Raw genomic sequence first — 24,967 nt, forward strand, 5'->3', positions numbered from 1 at the left:
TGAAGGCCCTAGGCCACATTCTATATCTTGGACCCCAGACAAAGGCCCTGTTCCACAAGGAAGTTTTGAACACCAGCCATTTCAAAGAAGGAAAACTGAAAGGGAACACATCCCCTCAAACTTTAGGGGTATTCCTGGACCACCCTTCCAGCCTCAGTCACAATAGAAGCATGCTCAGCTCCTTAGCTACTCTCAGGATGCAGGATTGTTGGCCAGGTTTGATTTTAGCTAAGATGGGGTTCTGGGACAAACCACAGGATTTTCATGCACAGATTGTCTCTGGTCCATGGTCCTGATTCCCACGGCCAGGGATGGGTCCCTAGCTGCCAAGAATGGTGGGCTGGGGGCAGGTGCTTTCTGCCGAGGACAGCACCCCCTACCCTGCCTTGAGTGTTGGCCCTGGCACCAGCCCCACCCTCAGGAGCCGAGATTCACAGTTTCATTCATAATTTGTGTCAGATGTTAAAATTGGCCCTGGAGATCCTGTGCTTGTGGTCATGGTCCACTACTCCTGCGAGCTTGCAGGAATGTTCCAGGGTAGGGTGATCCTTCTCTCCTAGCTCCAGCCACTGTCTTACTTTGGTTCTTAAAATGCTTCTTGGCATTTACTTGGTGCAGAGCTTCAGTAGCTTAGGAGCACGGGCACTTCTGATGCGGACAGAACCAGTGGCTAGGGAGCAGCGTGGGGAGGAAGGAGGCTGCATTCTTCTTGGGAGAAGACGTAGGGATTCCCAGAGAGCTGCCTGCATGCCTAGGAAATCCAGAGGCTGAGACACCTCTGCATCGATGCCAGCTTCATCACTGTGCTGTTTTTACAACAGGTTTTATTGAGGTGGTGTCAATACAGTCGGTACCGTTGTTTTTCTTTAAAACAAGTCCCATTTTCTTTGACTCCCGAGTGCATTTTTCCCAAATCCTTTGTGACACGGGGCACATCGTAGGTATGTAGAGAACTAAGCTTCCTATGAGGTTAGAACTGACACTACTAATGGAAAACACTTCAACCTTAATCTTAAGAAGTTGGGAATCAGATAAAAACACAAGGCGATGTAGTTTTCATTGATAAAACCTGACGTCATTTAGCAAAGCTAGTCAGCTAAGTGGACACCTGGACCTAAAATCCCATAAACATTTCAGAAACACTCATAAATCCCTCCCCCACCCCGGCAAAGGCTTCAAGAATGCTGTGTTGCAGCAGCTCGGGTCTGAAACAGCGAGATTGCTCTTTTGTTCCCGGAGCCCTCCTTGGTCCCTGGGGTGCATGGAGAGCCGAGGGCCCCTCCCTAGCAGGTCAGATGGTGCCTCTGACCAGGAAGGAGTTCGAGTTGAGGCCTCCTCAGCCCCCCGCACCCGCTGCAGGTAGCATTTGAGACTCGTCCTTTCGGGTGTTGGGGAGTAGGAAATCCACCATGAAACCCAGCCGAAGCCTGTTCTTAAAGTGTCACTTGAGCAGATTTGGATTTTCATTACTAGTTTTGAAAGTTAAGGTGAGCAGTCAAATGGCCTGCTGTGTTTGGAGTTGTGGGTGGGGAGGAGCAAGTCAGGAGCCAGCAGTCACCCTCCATTTTCAACATAGGCAGCCCAGGCACAAGCTCATGTCCTGAGCACTTGGTGTTCAGGAAAGTGGGCTGGCCTGAGGAAAGACGGGGAGCTGGGCAAGAGACCCCAAGCCATTGGGAATGTGGCCAGCTTGCAACAGTGCACCCATCTCTGCTCCTGCACTTATCTCAGTTTTACCCACCCAGCTAGAACCAGGGGCTGAGGGCTGGGAGGGGAGCCCGCCTGTCCTGCAAGGGAGCTCTGATTGGAGAAAATAGCGGAACCATCTAGAGCCAATTCACTCCAAAGGGGCCTGTCGGTACTTTCTCTCCAAGCCTCAGCCTCCTGGGCCCTAATCCTGCTTAGAACAGGAAATTGGAACCAGAGGGTGGAAGAAGAAGCCCCCACAGATTAACCCTTCTAGTAGACACACACAGGCACCATGTGGTTCTTATGAAGGAAGAGCAGGAGCGCCTCCATCTCCCGGTTTGTGTGCACCTTGTTCTAAGGGCCAAATAGAGGCTCGCTGCCTTAGGGATGCCTGAAGTGGGGGTGGAAAGGTTGCCTTGCAATTCAGCCCTACCTCCCCCGCCCCAAGCAGGTAGGGAGTGAAAAAGGGAAGATTCCTGGTCACTGGTCACCTTGTCCGACCCCTGGTAGTCCCTAAAGCCTGTGTGGTTGCCCTGGTGCTAGGCAGCCAGAGTTGGTGGGGGCGGCCTGGGAGGTGAAGCTAAACCACAGGGCTGCCGTTCTGCCCAGGTCCATGCCCTGCCTTCTCACAAACCACTTTGCTCATGGCCATGCTGGAGCAGTGAAATGGTTCTGGCCCTGCAGAGGGGGCCACATGCCCGTACCTGCCACGGGAAGGCTTGATAGACAGCCTCCCCGGGGGGTGGCCACCTGGATGGCCTCTCTCCCTTTCCCCCAAAGGGATACAAAAACTCTGCAGGGGACCAGCCTTCATGTGCTGGAGGCCCTGAGGGGCGCTGGAAGAGCCCCAGCCAAGAACTGAGGGAGGCCATGCCCCATTCCTTAAAATGGAACCAGCTTAGGGTCAGCAGGAAGGCAGAGCCAGGGAATATGTCTCAGGGAGCATTGAGAGGGGAGCGTGGCCCCCTCAGCTCGGACTCAGAAGCACCTTCTTCACCACCCAGCTGAGCTCCGGACTCCAAGGGCAGGTTCTCCAGAAGCTGGGCTGAAGGTCCTGGGGCCCCTGCCTGTAGGCCAGGCAGGGTGAGGGATGCAACCCCAACACTGCAGAGACACTTGGGGGAGAGGAACGCAGGCCAGCCTCTTCCAGAAACCACCTCAGCCGCTCCTGAAGGGAAAATCCAAGTCAGTCTCCTTGGGTCAAGACTGCAGTGGCCTCTGCTCAGCTTTCGGTGTCTTCTTTAAATGCAAGTTCTTGGTAACTGAAAAGGTGTCTCTACCGCTACAGAGGAGGCGGCCCGGGCAGCAGCGCCCCCCAGGGGTTATGTAGGGCAGAGCAAGAATCCTGAAAAGGAGGAGTGGATGTACTCGGTGGAGTAGAGGCCGTTGGCCTGGTCCGAGGGCATCTGCACCCAGACCTGGTCGTTGGGCCGCAGCTGCAGCACGGCCCCGCCGGACGCCTGGTCCAGGTAGCCCTTCTTGTATTCGTCATAGGTGTAGGTGGCTGGCACGTTGTTCTTGTACAGAGCCACCCACACGTTGGTGCCCTTGACGTGCACATGGTAAGCAAAGTAGTAGACCCCGCCCACGGGGCAGGTGAAGATGCCGGTGGCCGGGTTGTAGCCGCTGTGGCCGTTGTAGAGAGTCCGATCAAACTTAACAGGCATCCCCGAGGCGGGAAAGGGCGAGGTGAGCACCGCGGTGAAGGCTGGCGTGGTGTGGGCCGACAGCTCGCCCAGGCCAAACTGTGGCTTGCCCCCCTTGCCCAGCATGGCACCCTCCACGCCGCCATTGGGCAGGTGCAGGCCTGCAACGCCAGTCTCGTCCAAGGCCCCAGGAGCACCGGGGGGCCCAGGAGGCCCGGGGGCCCAGGAGGGCCCGTGAGTCCTGGGGAACCTGGGACGCCGGGGGGCCCCGTAGGCCCGGCCAAGCCAGGTTCCCCCACTTTCCCCTCTCCAGGGGCCCCAGGCAGGCCTGGTTCACCCTTCAGGCCTGGCAGACCCTGGGGCCCAACAGGGCCAGCTGGGCCTTGGAGTCCTGGGATTCCCGAGGGGCCCCTCAGGCCAGGCTGCCCAGGGAGCCCCAAATCACCCTTCTGCCCCAGGGCTCCTGCCAATCCTGGTCCCCCAGGGCGGCCTGTGAAACCTGGCTCACCCTTGGGTCCAGTTGGTCCAGGGGGTCCATGGGCCCCAGGAAGCCCCCTCTCTCCTGGGATCCCAGGTTTCCCAGCCAGGCCACTAGGCCCCTGATCACCTCGAATGCCAGGCACTCCTGGGGGCCCCCCAGGCCCAGTCTCCCCCTTAAGCCCAGGAGGGCCACGTCTGCCAGGGAGTCCTGCAGACCCTGGAAGTCCAGGAGGTCCCCCAAGGCCCTGTGGGCCCTGTTCCCCCGGCTCCCCATCTTCCCCTGGCTCACCCCTGTCCCCCAAGAGCCCTGGGACCCCAGCTGGGCCCCTGTCCCCCTTCGGGCCTGGCAGGCCTGGCATCCCATAGCCAGTGGGACCTATTAGGCCAGGGGGACCTCGGGTCCCTGGTTCTCCTTTGGCGCCTACTGGGCCCTGTGGCCCTGGCACCCCTGCTGCCCCTGGCACCCCCACTCCATCCACCCCAGGGGACCCTTTTGGGCCCAAAGCACCTGGCTCCCCCCTGGGCCCTGGTACCCCAGGAGGCCCGGACTCACCCTTATTTCCTGGGGCCCCAGGAAGCCCATCCAAACCTGGTTTGCCCAAACCAGCTGGACCAGGGAGGCCAGGGGGTCCAGGGGCACCCCCCTGCCCTGGGGCCCCAGGCAGCCCTGGCTGGCCCACTCCATTATCCCCCTTGAGACCTCGATCACCTGGGGGCCCAGGCTCCCCTTGAGGTCCTGGCTCCCCACCAAATCCTGGGGGCCCTGGAATCCCCTGAGGGCCTGGTTTTCCAGGGACAGCAATGCCTGTGGGTCCAGGGAGGCCAGGGGGTCCTGGAGGCCCCCGGAGGCCCTGGTCCCCTCGTGCCCCTGGCTCCCCTCGAAGCCCAGGCTGCCCCGGTGGTCCAACCTTGCCTGGGAGCCCAGGGGGACCAGCTTTGCCCATCCGGGAGAAGCCAGGGGGCCCAGCAGGGCCAGGTTGCCCATGTAGACCTGGCTTTCCAGTGCCTGGTTTTCCTGGGAAACCAGGAGGACCAGGAGGCCCCCGAGGCCCAGGCTTCCCAGGGGGGCCAGGCTCTCCTTTCAGGTCCATCGGCAGCAGTGGTAGAGGCATTTCTGAGAGAGAAGGAGAGAGATGGGGGTGCAGTCAGAGGCTTGGACAGTGGGAACCAGACACCCATCTACCCGCTCCTGCATGAGATACACTGGTGAGAAGACAAGGCTCTGATTCTGTCCCTCTGTCCCTACTGCCATGGGAGAGGGAGTTTAGGGGTGGTCCAATGGTCATCTTGGGGGCTCACCCCCTACCCAGGCTGGGCCTTCCCAAGAACTTGGGGTGACTCATACCTGCATGCCCTGGGGGTAGAATGACCACCAGATGGCACCAGCATCCCTCCTTTGAGCCAGTCAGAACAGACCCCCCCACCCCAGCTCCCACACGCCTTCCCACCCTGCTCCCTCCCATCCTGAAGACCAATGCACCCCGATTCTGGGCCCTGTGGGTATCCCGAACCAGCATCAGGAGGAAAATGGAGATAGGTGACAAAGTGGTGGGGATTGAGGGGCTGTGTCTGGAGAGCCTGAGAAGACCTGGCAGAGGTCGGGGAGGCAGGGCAGGGAGTTGGGGAGTCAGGCCCTAGCTGAGACATTATGGGGTAGGGAGGTGCTCACCCAGGTACTGGCCCTTGCCCTCTCGGAAGGGTGGCCCCACGGGTCCTTTGTGCATGGGCTGCACGTACTTCACGGGCGCGTAGCCCGCTGCCCCGCCAGCCCCACCGCTGGTGGCCGTCCGGGGCCCGTACCCCAGCAGCAGCAGCAGCAACAGCAGCAGCAGAGGTGGCAGCGGCAGCGAAGGCAGGGGCGCCAGAGCCCCCCGCATGGCGTCCCAGGGTGTGCTGCAGGGAGGAACCGAGAGGGCCATCCAGTGAACCCCTCAGTGGCTTGACACCAGCCCCAGGGCTCACAAAGAGACCCACATTAGGGCTATTCACAAGCAATCCCCAAAGTGCCAGTGTGCAGAGGTGACCTCCGCAACCTCCCCAGCCCTGCCAAGGCTCTCCATCCCTGCCACCACCTGGGGGCCCCCCACCACCAAACGACAGCCTCCCCCAGACCGACCACTCCACAGCCAGACCCCCGGCCAGAGCAGCCCTACGTCCTACGCCCTTTGCCCTTGGCACACTCCTGCCACAACCTTGCATGATAATACCCGCTACCACCCAACGGGCCAGCTCTCTGCCAAGCAGTGGGCTAAGCTGTCTGGAGACAGGGACTCACTCAAGCCCCCCAACACTTCACAATGTTGATGCCCACCTGGACTCCCCACTGCCCTCAGGATTAAGTCCATGGTGCCTCACATGCTCCTAGGCCCCGGGCGGCCTCATCCCTCTGGGCCTCTGCACCCTCTAGTTCTCAGCCTGCAATGTTCTTTCCCGCTCCTGTTCCTCGTCAAGGAAGCTGTCACCCTGCCTTTACCAAGTCAGCCCCTTCCTGTGTATCCCAACCTAGCCCCGTCACAGCATGTAGCTCAGCTCCAAAAATAAGAGTCAGAGGCCTCCCTGGTGTCCTTGGGGTTAAGTCTCAGCACTGTCACCAAGACTGAGTTCGATCCCGGCCAGGGAGCTGCCCACCTGGTGCCGCAGACTCTCCAGTCTCGCCCACTGCTCCCCTCAGCAGTGTATTTCAGTAGATCCGCCTGTTCTGCTCCCCACTCTGTCTCTGGTGAATCCTCTCACCCCCTGCCCCTCTGGCCTACACCCCAGTTCTTGGATGCAAAAATAAATAAAACAAACAAACAACAACAAAAATAAGAGGCAACAGGGGCAGCAGGGGCTCTAGATGTGGAGCCGCCTATGTCCACTCTCCTGCTGGGGTAGCTTGGGCAAGAGGTTTCCACTCTGAGCCTCAGTCTCCTCCTCTGTAAGATGGGGTAACACATCCACGTGGACATGAACATGAGCGTTGATGGCAGCTTTCTTCACAGCAGGCACAAACTAGACAACACCGGGGCATGGGTGGGTGAGTGGACGAGTGTGGCACGTCCACACGGATCCGAGCAAGTGCTGACAGCGGCTGCGCTACACGGAGCCGTGACAGACTGTGCCACGTGGAGCAGCCACGCCGCAGGATTCCCTGTCCATGAAGTGCCCAGAAGAGGCCAATCTCCAGAGGCAGGGAGTGGATTGGTGGTCGCCTAGGGTGGGGCCAGTGACTGCGGAAGGGTCCTGGGCTTCCATGAGGGGTGAAGAAAATGTTCCAGAATTGACTGTGGTGACGGTTTTGAATTCATTTTAAAAGACTGAATTGTACATTCTAAGTGGGCCATGTGCAGAAAACGTAAATGACACCTCAGTAAAGATGCTATTTTTAAAAAGTGGCCTAACAACCAGCTTCTCAGGGTCACTGTGAAGGTTGGAGATACTGTCCACCTCTTGGGGGCACCCTCGAAGTCTGAATGGGGGACTAGTTGGCACTGTGCACACCCAAGGGGAACCCCACGTCCCTTCACATTCCTGCCCCGAGCTCCCCTCAACCCACCAGGGACCTCACTCTACCAGTGCCTGGCCTCCCTGGAGATTTGGGGGTGCAGAGCCCTCTCCAGTGCTGAGCTGAGTCAGGGGTTACACTCAATGTTGGTCCAAACTCAGTGTCACAGGGAGCTTGGCAGGAATGCGGGTGACGCTGCCAGCCCGGCTCCTGGGTTAAGTCCTAGCTCTGCCAATCCTCTTTTTTGTGACCTGCCTGAGCCTCGGCATAATAGTAACGTCTGCCACACACGGGGCTCCCCACGTGCCAGGCCCACAGCACAGGCTGTCTGCTCTGTCTGCCACAAGCCTCACACCAGCGCTCCTGAGGAAAGTGAAGGCCCCACACAGGCCTGGCCCTGGAGGACTGCCGGTGGGGCGCTGCCCTGCTGTCCTACCTTCCTGTGCATGCATCCCTAAGAGGAGGAAGCCAGGGTGAGCGCAGCACCTAAACCAGCAGTCTGACCTTTGAGCCCCAGGCCCCAAACACCATATCTTCCTCCCACCTCTCTGGGGCAGGATAAGGGTCCTTCTTGCATGGGCCACCTGAGTTGAGGGAGCCAATGGGTTGGGTGTGAAGGTGTTCACACTTGCACATTCTGCAGGAGGGGAGGGGGACGCGGGGGGAGCAGCAAGCAGGCAGAGAGGTCAGAGCCTGCAGGGGGAAGCAGGGAAAGGGGAGTCAGCAGTCCTGACCTGGGTGGGTCAGAGGCACAGTCATGGCACCAACTCTGGAGGCAGCCCTGACTCCGTGGAGCTGACTCCTTCCCATACTGAGCCAAGCTGCGGTCTCACCAAGGGTGGGCAGTGATGGAGGCAGCCTCAGGCTCCGCTCAGAGGCCTGGAGGAGCACAGGCAGGCAGGGCACCATAGGGAGAGCCCCAAGTCTTAGTACGGAGTCCAGACAGGGTCTCCAGGAGTGCACCTCCTTGGCAATGCAAGGTCCAGAGCGCATCCCTGCCCCCTCTCCCACGGCTCCCTAGCCCACCCCAGCACCTCCCCATCAGCAATGGTCTGAAGTGGCTCCTGGCCCGTGTTTCTTCTGGAGTGAGTGCGTGAGTGAGATGCAGCCCCCACTGGCAAGCCGTATCCTGGGCCAGCCTAGAGCTGGAATTCCTGAAGGGAAGGAAGAACTATTGTGGCTCCCCTTTTTCTAGATGAGCAACCTGGGGCTTGGAGAATTGGGGAACCAGGATTTGAGCAGAGGTCTGTTAAGGACCTGAGCTTTAAAAAAAATAAAACAACTCTCTTTATTTGCAACTGATGCCATTATCTACAAAAAATCCTAAGAAGTCTACAAAAGACTCACTAGAACTAATAAGTAGGTTGAGCAAGAAGCTGAGCTCTTAACCACTGTCACACAGGCCTCTGGGAGAGGGCGGGGCAGAGTGCCACAGAGCTGGCAGCAGCTAGACAGAAAGAGAAGCACACTGAGAGTCTCTTCCAGCTCCCCGCGCCTGTGGGTTTGGGGAGGGCAGGGTTACCCCAACATCCAGGGCTTAGAGGGGAGACTGGCATGTGCCAGTCTGAATAGGGTGCTGGGGGTGGGCACAAGCGCACAGCCAGAGAATGGGTATGCTGGGCCCATTCGAGGGGTACAAAGAGAAGGGATGTCTTCCTGGAATGTGATGACACAGCAGGCCAACGGGGTGCAGACCCCCCCCAACCCCAGCCACCATCAGAGCCAATGGTGCCTGGGCATCTCTGAGCCTCCTTTTCCCAGCCCCCCTGTATTCCTCACACACACACGCCCCAGGTTCCCTGAGGCTCTCTGGGCTCTGCATGCTGTCCATGTTGCTCTGTGCTTCTCCATGTTGCTCTTCCTTACTCTGGGGCAGCTGGGAGCCTAGCAGACCCCTCCCCCAGACCTGCAGGTGTCTGCCTGCAGGCCCCTCTCTACTCTCATTTCCTCTCCAGCTCTTCTCCACCTGCCACACCCCCTCCCCCCACCCCATGCCCAGCACAGACTTGGCTGGCACATGGTGATGCTCGATAGATGTTCAATGAACTCAATTCGCCAGCTAACTTAGAGATCACACCAGCAGCTCACCAGGTCCTGCCCTCAGACTGCACAGAGACACATCTCAGGGCCCAGGGAGCCACTTCCCTGGTGAGGGGTGGGGCTGGTGTCAGCAGGAATGGGAAGAGGCAGGGACAGTCCCCGGACCTCAGAGAACTTCAGCCAAGAACTTTGGGCACCGGGAGCAGAGGCACCAGGGGAAGACAGAGTCATGCCTCTGCCCCTTGTTCTCCCTGCGGGCGATGGGGGCCAAGCAGGGTGTCGGAGGGCAGGAGGGCCCTCAAGTTCCAGCCTGGCTCTGCTGCGTGGCCGTGGGCCATCACCCTCTCTGGTGACCTCTTAGGCAGGCAGGCAGGAGCGAGGGCAGCCGGGAAGGGGCTGGGCTGGCAGGGGCATGAGGTGGGATTCATAAGGAGACGCTGAATCAGGGTATTGAGCGGCGGCGGCGGCGGGGCAGACGCGGTGTTTGGACAGCTGCAAGTCCTTAACAGGGATTTCCCCCCTTCGCAACAAATCCCCGTAAAACAGCATTTTGTCCAAGTCAGCGTTTTGCGGCAGCCTGGGCCTCCTCCTGGGCAGCCAAGGAGGCTGGCTAGGAGCGGGTAGAGCTCCAGGCCGTGTCAGACCAACGCAGGGGGAGGACGGGGCGCCAGCAGGAAGAAGGAGCATGAGCAGACCCTGGACATGGCTGCCGAGGGGAAGGGGCCTCACTCACTGGGACTCTTCCCCGCCAGGCTCTCTCGAAGGGTCCTGCCCACCTCCCCCATCCCATCGCACAGATGAGCTCACTGAGGTCCAGAAGAAAGGAGGGGTGTGAGGGAGGGCGCCCCAAGCTCCCAGTGGACTGTGCAGGGTGTGGCCCCAGCAGCCCCCCTGGGGGTGGTGAGCGGAAGCCCCCACGCAGGCGCTGGCGCCTCCAGGCCCCCAGCCCACCCCACCCCAGATGGGCGGCTGCAGCTGAGGAGAAGTGAGGAGGCTCAGGCAGCCCCGGGCCTGGCCAAACCACAGGTATGTTAAGAGACGCTTCCTGTTGTGGAGACATTTCTGTGGATGGGCTGCTCCTCTTGCGCCCTGGTGCCTCTTGTCTCCCCACTCACCCAGCCCCGCTCTCTGCTCTCTCTCCCTGGGGCCCTGGCCCTGGCTCCTTTCTCTCTGTGTCTCCATCTCCCAGCCACAGTCTGCGGCCTCAACAGGTGAGGAGCATTTGTTGCTCAGGTTCTCCCCTGAGGCCCTGCCATGGGCGCCCTCCTCCGCCCAGGTAGCCCCTGATTCCACTTCCAAAAACAGCTACTTGCCAGCTGGGTGATGTTGGGCAAATGACTGAACCTCTCTGAACCTCAGTGTCCTCATCTGTGAAAGGATTAACTGAGATGATCCAAGACACCAGCCCCTCCAGGTATGCGGCCCTCTCCTCCCACCCTGATGGCCAGAAAGTCCTCCTTTGTCTAACTTCAGCCTCTCCTGCTGCAAAGTGGCATCCCCTAACCCGCTAGCCCTAAGTGTGACACCCTCACACTCAGGAGGCTTGCTGTCAAAGGACAGGAACTTGTGAAAATGTCCCAGTCAACTTTCTGGCCTTCTAGGTCAGAAGGCTCCTGAGATGAAACTGACTGGGGGTCACCTGGCCTGGCCAAGACTGGGATGGAGTTCTGCATCTTGGTCCGGAGCAGGAGGGCTACCCTCCTCACCCACTGAGCATGATGCCAAGCTCAGCAGCTCCAACTTCTCCAGGCTTCCTGAGCCCCTATCCCCCACCTCCCTCCCAGCTTGCAAACCAGAGAGCTCTTACCTGAGTCTCAGATCAAGGGGTTCTTGATCTGGTTCCCCAAAGCCAGCCCAGATCCCTTGCGCTGCTTTCCTGGAGACCTGAGTGTCTATGGCCGCTGTCCCCCCACCAGAGCCTCTGGCCTCTCTATGCCATCCACATAGGCCGAGCCCCGACCCTGGCCCAAGCCACTCACATCTCTCTCCAGCTCTTCTCAGCCAGTTTCTTGAAAAAACTGTCTCTACACCCCCCTCACCGGCTTCCTCCTCCCCCTCACCTCATGTTTTTTCTCCCCAACACTGAATCCCCCTCTGACCCTGCTTTCCTCCTTCCTGGAAGGAATCCTCAGACTCTTCTCTGCTCCTTTCCTCTGGCCCCCCTGCAGGCCCAGGTCTGCCCCAAGGAGCAGACTCCACCTCGTCTCTCCCAGGATCTCTCTCCTGCCGCTGCCAGCTCTCACCAGCTCCCGCCGTTCACCCCCATCACCAAGGACTCAGCATCTCTCTCCAGGTACAAACTCTCCCCTGAGCCCCAGAATCATGAGCATTTTCACCTGGCTCTCCCTCAGACACCTCTATGCAGGCATGACCTTTCCTGGGACTTGCTATCCCCACGCCCAGGCTCCCAGACCCGAAACCTGCACATCACTTCTGACCTATCCCTCCCTCCTTCCAGGGCAGGAAGGAATTTCTCCAGCCTAAACAACACAATTAGAAAAGCCTACTCTCCTTCCAGCCCAGCCAGGCCCCACTGCTTACCTTTCTGGGTGTCCTTGTATGGTAACCAACCTGCACGAAGGTACATGACAGCCCAGCATCTAAAGCCACCAACCTCCCTCCCCCAGTAGCCGATCCTGGGAACTTTGTCTCCTCTACTTGTCTCATCTCAGTTCCTTCCCCGCCTTCCCCATAGTCTCTGCCTTAATACAGACCTTGTCCTCTCCCAGCATGGTACGTCCCAGCCACTCGGTAAAGATGTGCCCAGTTATACCACCAAATTCCCACCCTCACCCCCAGCTTCTCGGTGTCCCTCGGTAGTCCTACAGATACTCCAAGTGTTTTACAAATTTTAATGTGCATCAGGCAGTGTGTTAAAAGATGGGTTCCTGGGCCCCACCCTTGGACCCCAATTCAGTTGGGCTAGGGCCCAACATCTGCATCTCCAACAAGCTCCCAGATGATGCTGATGCTGCCTGTCTGTGGACCACACTTTAAGACAGCCCTGCCCCCCGCCATCCCCTGCTCTGGATTCTCCAGTGGCTTCCTAGTGCCAACCTGATAAATTCCACGTTATTCTGAACCCACATAGCCTCCTGGAGGAGAAAGCATACTTTAGACTGGCAAGAGGTAGACCAATGAGGATGGCAACATTGGTGCTGAGCCCTGGCAAAGCACTGGGACCAAGAGTGGGGGGACACACTCTAGATCAAAGAGTTACGTGTACAAGAGGGAAGCTGGCTCGCTACCAGGGACCATGTGCACCACACCTCTCTGTGTCCCATCTTCCGTGTTTCTGTGTCACTGACTCCAGGTCCTCCCCTGCCTGTGTACCTCTTCATGTGTCTCTCCCCTCCTGTCTCTGCGTCGCCATCCCACCTGTCTGCCCAACTCTGTCCTCTTCTATGTTCTTGTACCTGGGTCCCTGTCTGAGTTCCAGGCTCTGTAAATCTCTGACGGTTAGTCACTTATGGCGCCCCTGAAGCCAGCATTTATGGCCTTAATGCTCATGCTAACATCAGATCTCTGTCTGCCTCCCTGGACCATTCCTGAGCAGCCCCACAATGTCTGAGTGGGAATTGAGGGGTCCAGTACCCATGAGCTGAGCCCTCTGTCTTTCAGGGTCACTCCGGGACTCTGGATACCTCAGATTTAAATATGCAGGTGTGAGGATTGCCCCGCTGCCTGGAAATTGGAAGCCAGAGGATGGAGGGAGGTGGTCAGACTGGGGCAGAGCTGCCTGGGATCCACTTTGCCATCCAGGTTGATGGAAGACAGGAGTACTGCCCCCTTCCCTGCCCACCTTGTCTGCCCAACTAGGCTTCAGTTCCAACAGCCCTCACCCCTGTAGATAAGGCTCTCAGACCACAGGGCACCTTAATTTGGGAAGCAATATTGAAAGGAGGCTTGAAGGACAGGGCAGAGTTCAACAGGCCCAGGGGTAGAGATGATGATGGAACATTCCAAACTGAGCAGAGCAATCATGGTAGGGGGTGGGGTGGGGTAGGAAGGGTTCTGCATAGGGGGCTATAGGCAGAGAACTTGTGAGTCTGGAACTCAAGAGAAACACAGGCTAGAGATAAAAATAGGTGAGTTGCTGCAGCCTGGAGGAAAGCCATGGACTCATCCTTGGAGAAAACACCCATATTTAGGGAATAAGAAGAGTTCACTGTACCCCTGGTTCCAGACAACCCAAACTTCTCAATGTTTCCCTGTACCCACCTGCCTGCCTTTGCCCGCATGATCCTGTCTGCCCTACTGCCAACTATATCTCTTTTCTAAGCAAACATATTATGCCTCATTTAAGACCCATTTCAAATGCCTCCTCCTACAAGCAGCCTTCCTTGCCTCCCTCAAACAGAACAACTCCTCCTCCTTCTTCTTCCACCCCCACCTCATTCCTGAATGGGGCTGGGCACACAGCAGGTGGTCAGTACAGTCTGCAGCTGGGTGCTCTAGCTCCAAGGCTCAGACAACCCCACTTTCTACCTTCAGCCTAGCACACAAGGTGGCTTCCCATGGGACCCCTTTTTCTTGCAACTCTTCCTGAGTCCTTCTCAGTTGTGAGTGGGTGGGGGCTTGGGCTGGACCTCCCTCCCCATGGCAACTAGGTTTACCTCCCAGACCCCAGGAAATAGGAACAGCCAGGACCCTTCTTTAGACCAACCGGAAGAGGGCCAACAGTGAGCTAAACCTGGGCAGCCCTGGGCCCTCGGTCAGGTGGCCAGGGAACTGGCCCTTCCCTGCCGGGGACTCAGGCCTCAGCTGGCACCAGTGCTCACTTCCCAGCAGATGCCTTGAGCTTCTGACAAGGACTGGCCCTTGGAGGATCCCCCTGGATACAGACACCGCCAGTCCCTAGACTGGGTCAGGCTTGGCCGCCAACCCCTCTCCTTCTGGTTCGCATTTGCATCCTTTTCCGGCGCGCCACCCGCCACCCGCTGCTCCCAAAGTCGGCCAAGATTCCTGGGCCTTCGCGGCTTCCCTGCACGGTGGCGGCGGCGGCGGCAGCAGTGGCGGCAGCAGCGGCAGGAGAGTCCCGGTTGGCAGGGAGGGGTCCTGGCAGGAGTGCAGCCAGGCCACTGCGCCCGAGCAGGCCAAGCAAACACAGGCTGTGCCAAAGAGCAGAGGCAAAATAGTTCACAAATGAGAAAAAGCTGCTTCCGAGTTGGGCTGGGATTTTAAAGCCCAGGCAGCAGGGAGCTGAGGTCACCTGCAAGAGGGGCTGCCGGTCAGGACACCCTGGGCCGCGGAGGCGCCAGGCTAGACAGCAGCAAGCAGGGGCCCACCCAGTGGGGGGATGATAGCGAATGCTGCCCCCAAATCTCGCTTACCTTTCAGGTCAGGGGGCCTCTGAAGGTCCCAGCCTGGGTGAGACCTGAGGATGAAAGAGAGAAACAATAAGATGCCAGGCATGTGGGCTGCCTCCTGCCCTAATTCACAGCCGCCCAGTCTTGCCTCTCCCCAGGATCCCCTGATGAAATGTTAGCCCCAATCTCAGTCTCAGGGAACCAGAATTTGCCCCACACTCACCAACACCCTTCATTCATGTCTTGCACACGTAGTGAAGCCACTGGGTGCCTAGCCCTGGCTTCCTCCCTTCCTTGGGCCCCGGCTGAGTATGTCCCCTCCGTGTGCCAGCACCACAGTGGAGAAGCCCTGCTACATACATCAGGAACTGGGCTGGGGTGGCCCCTACTAACTAGAGCCTCGGATTCCTATTCAGGAAGCTCCCACTATGAGGGAGCCCCAGACTGGACCTCAGGACACAGAAATGGCTCACTACCGCCCTGCCCTGCTCTGATTAGCTGGGGCATCAGACAAGGGGCCAGCTCATGGTCAGCTAAGGTCACTCTGCTGTGGGAGCACAGAACAGGGAACATTCCTGCCCTTGAGCTTCCCCAGAAGGCTTCCTGTAGGAAGGGACTGTGGCGCAGACCCTGCGGGGTAGGTCAAAGTCTGAAAGGAAGACAAAGTAAGAAAAGGAATTTCTGGCACTAGGAAGCTGCCCTGTAGATATGGGGGAGGACCAGACATTTCATGGCTTGGAAAGATAAGCAGCAGCTAAGGCTTGGGGGGCAGAATGAGGAGCCTTGAATGCCATGCTCACATTTTTCTAGAAGGCCATAGGAAGCCACAGAAGGTTGTTGGAGTGAGGGGGGATATGGTCATAGCCTGATGACCAAGTCCTCATTTCTTCCTCAAACAACCCAGGATGCCTGGCTATGTGGCCGCCAGCCCTAGTCCAGGTCACACAACTATAGCCAGGGGAGTGGGAATGTGGTCCAGGCCCAGACGTGAATCCTGGGGAGGGGGCACCCAGCCAGCCTACCTGGCAGGGAGGCCTACTGCCACGTCACTCTCTCCCCCAGCTGCTTGCTCGCCCCTGCCTGCTCCCATGGAAAGTCTGACATCCCAGCCCTGTCTCTCACTGCACAAGCAGCCAGAAGCCAAAGCCAGCGGTTCCTAAGCCTTTTCTCCGATTCACTTGAGCTCTGTCTCTGTCCCTGCCACTCTGAACAACATGCCCCAGAGATAGGTCATGAGGCTTCTCTCCAAAGGTCTTCACCACCTAACTCAAACCCAGTTTCTTTGGCTCCAGCCCCCACCCACACCATGAGGCTCTGAAGTAAGGGAAGTGACTTATGTTAGATCTAGGCTTTGAAGGATGAACATGGTTTTAACTGGGTGGTGGCAGGGAGAGGCGATCATTCCAGGCCAAGAAAACAGCATGTGTGAGGATATGGAGGTGTGAATGCCCTGAAAATATTCAAGGGAGGGAAACTGAGGGAAAGAAGTAAAAGAAAATGAACAAACAAATGAGCTAACTAATCAGAGCTAACGTTTGTTGTGCATCTACCATGTGCCAGGCACCGTTCTGGACTCATCTCATAGATTATCTCATTCAATCCTCACAACAGCCCAGTGAAGTTGATACTTCATCTTTCCTTTTTACAGATGGGGAAACCATCTGTAAAGGGAGGTTAAGGTGGCCCAAGGTCACCTGACATCTGTCATCTGACAGAGAGGTTACGTAATTGGCCCGAAGTCACACAGCTCATGAGGGGCAGAGCCTGACCTTGAACCTAGGCTGTTGGTTCCAAGCTTGGGCACATATATATATATATAGATAGATACACACACACACATACATACATACATACATACATACATACATACATATATACACACACACAGACGATTTGAGGGGAGATAGGCTGCCTGCGGTCAAACTGAGAAATGCCATAATATCAAAATCAGAGAAACCCGAGGCGCACCCAAGTTGGCTGGTTCCTTGTTCCCTCCATCCATGTTAGCCCTTAACAATAATGGGCTCTAAATGCCAAGTGCACTTTGCATCAGACATATAGGCATGCTCGAGGCATTCTTTCATCAAACTCCCCCATGACCCTGTAAAGCAGGAATTGAGTGTGATGCCGGCAGTGGGAAGCAGTGGGAAGCCATGGATGTTTGTAGAGGGGGGAGGCCATAAGGCCAGAGCCCTGGATGGCCAGGTCCCCATTTCTGCCTCAAGCAATCATGACAGGCTCTGTCATAAGTTGTCCTATTTTACTGAGGCCCAGAGAAGTGACATCCATTCTCAAAGGATGCAGCAGTTAGGATTCACAGGTGCTGAATCTGAACCTTGGCGCCTGCCCAGCCCCCAAATGGCTGAACCCCTATACGCTTGGGTTTGCTGGAAACCTCAGCCATCGGTCCTTCTCCCACTCTCCTCCACCTCCACTTGTGCTGCCTGAACCCATATGGCAATGGGGCCAAGCAAGTCTGGGAACAGAGTGGGCAGCTCCCCTTTAGGGCCTCAGGAGCCCACTCCAGTGGTCCAAGCTCTGTTGATCCTACAAAATAGGAAGCTGGGGCGGTGGGCGTGCCCAGGCAACGCCTGAGCCAACTTCAATGGGACTCTGTTCTTAACCTCCACCCCCAGCTGCCTTCCCTAATCTCCTTGAGCCTCTCCCCTGGCGACATCTCTGCCTTGTACAGAGCCTGCTGCCAGTTAAATCCCAGGTCAGATGTGGGTAGAACAGTCTGCACCCCCTGCCCACCCTACCAGCCTCTGACAGCTGCGGGCTTCCAGAGGAGGCTGGCCAGGGCCCACATCCCTGTCCCAGCTTTCTAAACTGAGGTGCTGATGGCCAAGAGGTGAACAATCAGCTCCTCTTAGAGGTGGCTTGTGGGAGAAGTTCCCATTTCTGAGTCATACCAGGAGCAGGCTCTGGGCTGTCTTTCTTTAAAAATCCTGGTGGGCTAAGAAGCGCTCTATAGCCCAGCCCCGCGCGCTCTTCCCCAGCCCTGCCTCTTACCAGCATGTGAGCCTCAGCTGCTCCACCACACAGAGTGGGGACAAGTGCCCTTCACAGAGCATCCGTGACTTCAAACAGTGGTGGACTTCAAACAGTGCTTGGCATACAGGAACATTCAATAAGTGTTTCCTACTGTTATAATAATTATCACCACCATGACACCTCTCAAAAGCCCTGCAAGGTTAGTGTTATAAACTCCATTTTACAGATGAAGAAATTGAGGCCCAAAGAGAAGTCACCTGCCCAAGTTTGCCTAGCTACCCCTGGTGGCCACCCAGAATTTGGACCCAAATAGAGTGAGTCCCTAGATGAGGAGGACAGCCCCCCAGTTCCCTGGAGCTGAGGCACAGATTGTGTGTGTAAGGGGGGGGTCCTTCACACCCCCTTGGGCTCTCCTGCCTGACCCAGCGCTCCACCGCCCAAGCCCCTGCTGCTGCTGCTGCAGGAGGGGGCTCTGCATTCCTGGCTAAGCAGCGGGATTTGCTGTGCTCCGGGAACTATGAGAAGAATGTTTGCCATGAGCTGAGCTGTGGTCGCCTGTCAGAGGGAGTGTGGCCCAGAGGGCCCACGCAGAGCTGCAGAGCTGCTTGGCAGTGGCAGCCAGCACAGTGGGAGGGAAGGAGGCAGATGGAGGAGAGAACTTCCGGGTAGTGAGGGCTTCCAACGTTGATGGGGGTGGACACCAAAGAGTCAGCCTCCAGGAACTTTCCAGAGAAGAGAAAGGACCCTCCCTACCCTACCATCTCATGGCTCATTGGCACTAGCTGTAAGGAGAGCAAGGTGCTTTGACTGACCTTCTTACGGATGGGATGATGGAGACCCAGAGAACTCCCCTGAGGTCACACAGAAGCCAGTGACAGAAGAGAAGCCAGGACAGGACCCTCAGTGCAGCCTCTACCCTTCCTCCTAGAGGGCCCTCCCTCACAGGCCCCCCCAGGCCATGCAGCTGCTTAGATGTTAGGAAACCATCCCAGCCCTCACTGTCCGGAACCTGACCTCAAGCCTGCTACTCCCCACAGCCCCCTCACCCCTCCAAAAAGCACCTGCACTGTGAAAAGGCCTGGCACATTGGGGCTGCTCAACAATAAACTTCCATTCCTTCCCCAGCACACAGGTCCTAGAGAGGACAGTGAGTCCTGAGGTCTGGGTGAAGCACACAAGCTGTGCCTCCTCACCCACCGGAAGTGAATCCCACATGATACTCAACAAGGCGACACCTGGCTGGGGGGAACACCCTCAGCCTCCACCTCCCCTTCTGTTAACTGGGCTACTGATACTCTTACAAGCACTTTCACAAGGTCTAAAGGAGACATGAGCACAAGACCTGGGACCTGGGGCACGTAGATACCTGACAGACTTATTGCTGCCACTCTTCTCAAGGGCACAGAAAGACTTGAAATTAGAGAAATCAGGTGACAAGGTTCCCTCCACCTGAGGTCCCTGAAGGACCCTTCTAGGAAGGGCAGCTGCTGGGAGGGAGGGAGGCCTGAGCCCGGCTTTCTAGACTCCATCCTGTCTGGCCGCTGTGTGCCTTCAGGCAAATTCCTCTCTGAGTCTCCATCATCCCATCCATGAGATGGGCCAATAATGCTGCCCTGGCTCTCCCCACCAGACTCACTCTGTGCCACCCTCTCCTTCTGCCCCCTAAGAGCCAGAAATCTCAGCCCACCCAGATTATATGGGGACAGTGACCTCCCAATTTAAAACTTGTGAGACTCTGAATGGAAGCAGTCGGAGCGCTGTAACAGGCCCTGTTCAGAAGTCTGGATGAAAGTTCCAGGCACTGCACCCCAATCATGTTGTGACATGGGTCACTCCTCACCTCTCTGCAGGAGCATATTAGCAGTTCCTACTTTATAGATGGGGAAACTGAGGCACAGACACAGGACATGCCTCAGGCAGTGTCACATGGCAAGTAACCCAGGTCCGTCAGCTCTTCCCCTTGCGTCACATGCTAGCCTGTGACTAGGTGTGGGCTAGTCCAGATCCACGGCCCACACCTCAGCACCCTGGAAACACCACAGAGCAGAGTGGGTCTGTCCCTCTCCCTGAGCGTGACTTCCCTGGCTGATGTCTGGGCACACGTGTATGCACACATGGCCTCACACACCACCAGACTTCTGTACACACCCCAGGCCTCCCAGATGCTACCCACAACTGATGGCCACACTCCACACCCAGCTCAGCATACCAGACCCCATGTCCCTTTTACCTGGCCCCCGGGAGTAGACCACAACCACCCAGTTCAGGGTTCCCGGACTTTCCTCTCCTTGCTGGAGGCCTGTCCAGTCTCTTTCTTACTCCCCTCCATCTATTTCTTCCTCTCACGGCAACCACCCACTTCAGCATCCAGCACCTTCATACTCTAACTCTACGCAGCCGCCACAGCAATCCCCTTGCCTATTCCCTCCACCCCTCACAGACAACCAGATTGCACCACTCTGCCACTCACACCCCCTTTCTGGAGAAGGTTCCTGGAAATCTGACCTAAAGTCATTGTGAGACCCTCCCACTGCCTTGCTGAGGAAGCCCACAATCACCCATGTTCCCTGGAAGCACCCTGCAGCTCCCCACCCACACCTTTGCAGGTACAGCTCCTCAGACTTGCGATGGTCTCCCATTCGCCCTTTCTATCACCTGCACTGTCAAAATCCCGTTCACCTGGGAAGCGCCACCAGGGTCACCTCTTTGGTGTGGTCTCCCCTGATCACCCCCCCCCACTTTGGCTTAGATAGTATCTCCCCTTGTGCACTTCAATAGCACCCTATGGCACTGCTGCACCCCATGAAGCCACTGTGCACCTCTAGTTCTTCCAACCTAGCTCTGTAAGGGCCTGGAGTCACAGATGGGGCCAGCTCATGTGAGGCTCCCCCTTTCCTACAAGGGGAGCCCCAGGCCTGCCATTGGGGGATCAGGAGTGAGACAGCAGGGCAGGAAAGCTGGGGTTCTGTCAATCTTTGGTCTGGCTCAGATCCCAGCAGGGGAGGGAGTAGGGGGTGCTCAGGCTGACTGCCCCATTTGGCATCCTTCCCCTCCCCCTTGCGAGCAGATCCATTCACTTCCATTTATCTTTCCTCTTCCTTTGAGCCGATGAGAAACGGAAACACTCATTTTCTCTGTGGTGGACAAAGTGAAACCAGAGACACTGATGAGTGTGTCCGAGTGTGTGTGTGTATTATCCTGAGTGTGTCTGTCTGGGCCAGGCAGGGCCAGCCACGTGTCTGTGGGAGTGTGCATGAGTGTGCACATGTGTCCTGTCGTCCTTTCACTATCTGAGGGTTTGTGTTTCAATAGAGCATGTTCACATGTGCGACTGTGCATGGCTGTTGGTAGCAGGGAGTGTAACTGTGCGTGACTGTATGTCTGTGGTGTGTCTTCATTATCAGTTTGGGGTGAGTGTGTGTCCAAGGGTTTGTGGGTGTTCCAGCCCACTGGAAGCAGGTGGGGACTTCGATACCCTGACCAAGACCAACTCCCCATGGTGCCTCCTCAGGCCCCCCATTTCCTCCCTGGGCTCTAGAATAGACTCCCAGAGGCACCCCCATCTGCTGAGCACAGTAAGGGTCAGTCCCCAGAGAGAGCCTTAGGCCAACAGACCTTCCAATCACCCCAGCTCCACACCCCCCAGACCTTCCAAATGCCCATGGCAGTTCCTGGGAGGCTGCCCGTCCCACCAGACAAGGGCACGGGCCTCAGGAAGAGGCAGTGAAGGCAGATAGCAGGGAGGGCTTGTGGGTTGCCAGGGTACCCTGAGAGAGATAAGGGGCATTGCCGTACTGGGAGCTGAGCACGTTCTCACACACACTGAGGGTCTCACACACTGACGGACACTCACAGTAATAACATTGTGGCAGACACCTGCTATCCCCTTACACCCCACAAATGCTCACACATTCACAGGCTCACCCCCCACAAATGCCCACACATTCACAGGCTCACACACGCACACACAGCAAGCAGCCTCAGAGGGTCTGCCCTTGCCTGGCTCGCAGCTCCGGGGCTCCTTCCACTGTGTTTCGCCCAGGACGACTCCTGGGGCTGCTGTGTCTCCTGTTCCAGGTCAGAGATCCTGGGGAGTTCAACGGATCCTCCAACCCCACTCCCCCTGGGCCAAGCCTCCATGGGTCCCATGGGTCGGGGGAAGAGGTTCTGACCCTCTGGCAGGGACATTCCTCTAAACCTCCATCTCCACTCTGGGGGGTGCTACTGGGACTCCTAAAATGTTAGGGACCTGGGGGCAGAGGCAGAAAAGCGGAGAAACAAGGTGACCCACAAGCCAGAAAGCGCAGAGAGGTGGGGAAAGAAGGGTGGGCGAGAGCTGAGGAGCCCTCCCCACCCCCCACCACCCCCACCCCCACCCCCCGGGGCTGGAGGGTCTCAAAGGTCCCCTCCCTCCCGCCTCTCTCACTCTAGTTCCATTTTTCAGGTGGGAAGGGAGATGCCCCGCGGCGAATTGACAAGCTCTGAGCCCTTTTTCAGGGAGTCCCGCCGGAGCCGCTCACCCTCGGGGGCTGGGAGCAAGGGGGACGCTTTCCCCGGAGTCTGCCAGGGCAGCTCTGGTGGGGGAAGTAAGGGGACGCCGGGGAGAAGACAGGCTCCCCCTCCCTAGCGCCGAACCCCATCCGGACCCCACCCGGGAACCCCAAGCCCCGACCCAGCCCCGGCCGTCGGACCTGCCTTAGGAAACCCCAAGCCGGGTCCTGCCCCCCCCTCCGCCCCCCGCGTCCAGGCGGCCGCGCCAGCCTCCCCGCCCGTACCTGGAGGGGCGGCCGCCGGGCGCGGGCCGGGCCAGGGGGCGTCGTCGGCTCCGGCGGGCGGGCGGGCGGCGTCGGGTCCGCGCCGGCGGGGCTCGGCGTAGCTCTGCCTGCGCCCCTCGCGCGGCCGAGTGGGCGGGCGCCGCGGCTGGGGAGGGGGGCGCGGGGCGGCGGGAGGGGCGCGGCGGGGCGGGCTCCACCCTCTTTCCACAGCCACGGCCAAGGCCGGCGCCCCGCCCGCCCCAGAGCGCGCCCCGCCCGGGCTCTGCCGCCTCCCTGCCACCCCGTCGGAGCCCCCGACGCTCCCCACACACTCGTCCCGGTTCGTCCTCAAGCGCCGTGTGTGCGCGGCGTCCCGCGCCCAGAGGGGGGTGCCGCGGCCCCTGCCCGCCTCAGCCGTAGTTTTAAGGGGTCCCAGACCCAGCAGCTGAGGAGGTGTGAGATGGTCAGTGCGCGCTGGGGGGGGGGGGTGAGGGGGGGAGGCGCAGCACAGGGATTGTGACCCCTAAATGAGGCGTCCACAGTAGGATTCCTGCAGACGGCCGCCTAGGCTGAGGGGCGCAAGGCGAGGTGGCGCACGTCGGGTTCAGGGAGGTGAGCCTGTGTGCTCAGAGGCAGGGAACAGCCCGTCTTGAAGGAAGGCCTGTGGAAACTGCGCAGACTTCACCTTCAAGGACGTGGGAGCCACAGAGACTCCGGAGCAGCACCGTGAGGTGACAGGTGGTCGGACTTGTGCTGTCGGAAGAGGCCTCCTGACTTCTGCGTGGAGAAAGATGGAGACAGAGACGTGGTCAGGAGGCTGCCGGACCATCCTGGCTTATGCAGAGGTGGACAGTGGGGCTTGGAGAAAGAATCAAGCGTGAGACGTGCTAAGGAAGTCGGATAGGCAGGGTTTCCATGTGGGGGTGAGGGGCCTGGTAGAAGGAGGTATCAAGGATAGCACCCCGGTTTCTGGTTAGGCATGGGTGGTTCAGAACTTGATTTGGATGTGCCCAGAGGGAGCGAGCCTTCAGGGCTAGAGAGTAGGAACCTGTAGTGTACAGAGGTTGCCTGATGCAGGGGTCCATGCTCAGGAAAGAGGTGCAGGGAGACTGGGGAGCCCAGGCCAGGATGTGGGGAACATGCACATGCGGAAGGCTTGTTAAAGAGGAGCCACTGGGGAGGGGGGAGAAACCAGGAGACCAGTGTCTCAGAAAGCAAAGGCCAAGTGTTTCTAGAAGGCTAAGGAGGCCCCAGAATCAGGTGTCAGACAAGTCCTTTGGGACCTGTAATTAGGGGCTGGTGCTTGGGGTGGGGAGCAGGGGCAGGGGCGGCAACCGGGCTTCGGCTTCGGAGGCCAATGCAGCAGTCACAGAGGAGGTGGTGGAGACAGTGAATGTCTTGGGGGCCGGTGGGGGGAGCATCTATTTAGATTAACTGATGTCTGGAAAGGGATGAGGGGGGCAGTTGGTGTGTGTACTCTGAGAAGAGCTAGCCCCCAAGAAAGATGTAGGGAGGGCCCAAGCCTGCCTATCTGTGTGTCTGGGCCCACCTCCATTGCCCTCTCCCCTTCTTACTGCCTGCCTCCCACTTTGCTGTCCCCCTGCCAAGGTACACACCAGCCCCGCCACTCCTAGATGGGGCCTCTCACACCCTCGCCCACCTCTCTAGCTGGGGCCCACTCATGTCCTATACTCAAATTAGCAGGATCGCAAGGGGTCTTTGGGTCTCACCTCCTGGACTGAGCCAGCCCAGAGGACCTACAGGGAAGCTACACTGGGGTACTGCCAGAAGAAAGAGAGGGTGCCTGGTTGGTGGGGCACCCCCAGGACACTGGTTGAGGCGGAAAGCTGAGAGCTGGTGTGAAAGCCAGAGCTGGTGTGAAAATCAGGCTCTTGATAGGGATCAGATGGGGATTGAGTGTTCGGGTAGGGAGGAGAGGGATGGAAGCTAATAGCCCGGAGGGCAAGTTGGAAGCAAGGACTCTGGAGCTGGACTGCCTGGGTTCAAGTGCAAGCACCACCACACATCAGCTGCGTGCCCTTGAGCAAGTTACCTCACCTCCGATGCCTCAGTTTCCTCATCTGAAAAGCCCTCAAAAGCTTGTTGTAAGGATTTGATTCCATGTAAAGCACTCAGCTCTGGATGTGAGTTGTTCTTTGAGGGGGGAAAGAGCTCAGCTGAGGGGAGCTGGTAAAGCAAGCAGACAAGTGAGGGGGTGCACTGTGGTGGGAAAGGGTCTCCTCCCCTCAGCTCCCTCCCTACCTCCAACTCCACACACACAGACACTCAAACACACTGAGTCCCCGCACCATCCACCCTGATTCTCCTGAGGCCCTCCAGCCAGGTTCTATGTGGCGGACACTGACTCCTTCCCTTTCTCCTTAGTCCAGTGCCCTGCAGGGAGAGCTGCAACTCCTCCTTTCAACAGTTTCCTCTGGGGGGTCAAGTTTGGGCCCTGTCCTCTTCCTGTGATCCCTGGCATTCGCTGGACACCTCCCAGGTGGGCCTTAGCTACCCATCCCCCAGTAGAGACCAAGGGCCATCTTGCCATGGCCTTGCAGCTGCCTCCTC

General features: G+C 58.2%; 1 protein-coding gene across 1 annotated transcript; it reads right to left on the reverse strand.

Moving 5' to 3' along the window:
• Positions 1-284: 284 nt before the first annotated feature.
• On the reverse strand, positions 285-22,453 carry COL8A2 (collagen type VIII alpha 2 chain). Its single transcript, XM_054690978.1, is given in 5 exon segments — positions 285-3,550; positions 3,553-4,929; positions 5,485-5,708; positions 14,673-14,716; positions 22,418-22,453. Coding segments are annotated over 3 exon segments (2,124 nt in total). The 5' UTR covers positions 5,693-5,708; positions 14,673-14,716; positions 22,418-22,453; the 3' UTR covers positions 285-3,011.
• Positions 22,454-24,967: the final 2,514 nt, after the last annotated feature.

Source organism: Talpa occidentalis, unplaced genomic scaffold (assembly GCF_014898055.3).
Source record: "Talpa occidentalis isolate TD23 unplaced genomic scaffold, MPIMG_talOcc4v2.1 talOcc4.9, whole genome shotgun sequence".
NCBI classification, from domain to species: domain Eukaryota; kingdom Metazoa; phylum Chordata; class Mammalia; order Eulipotyphla; family Talpidae; genus Talpa; species Talpa occidentalis.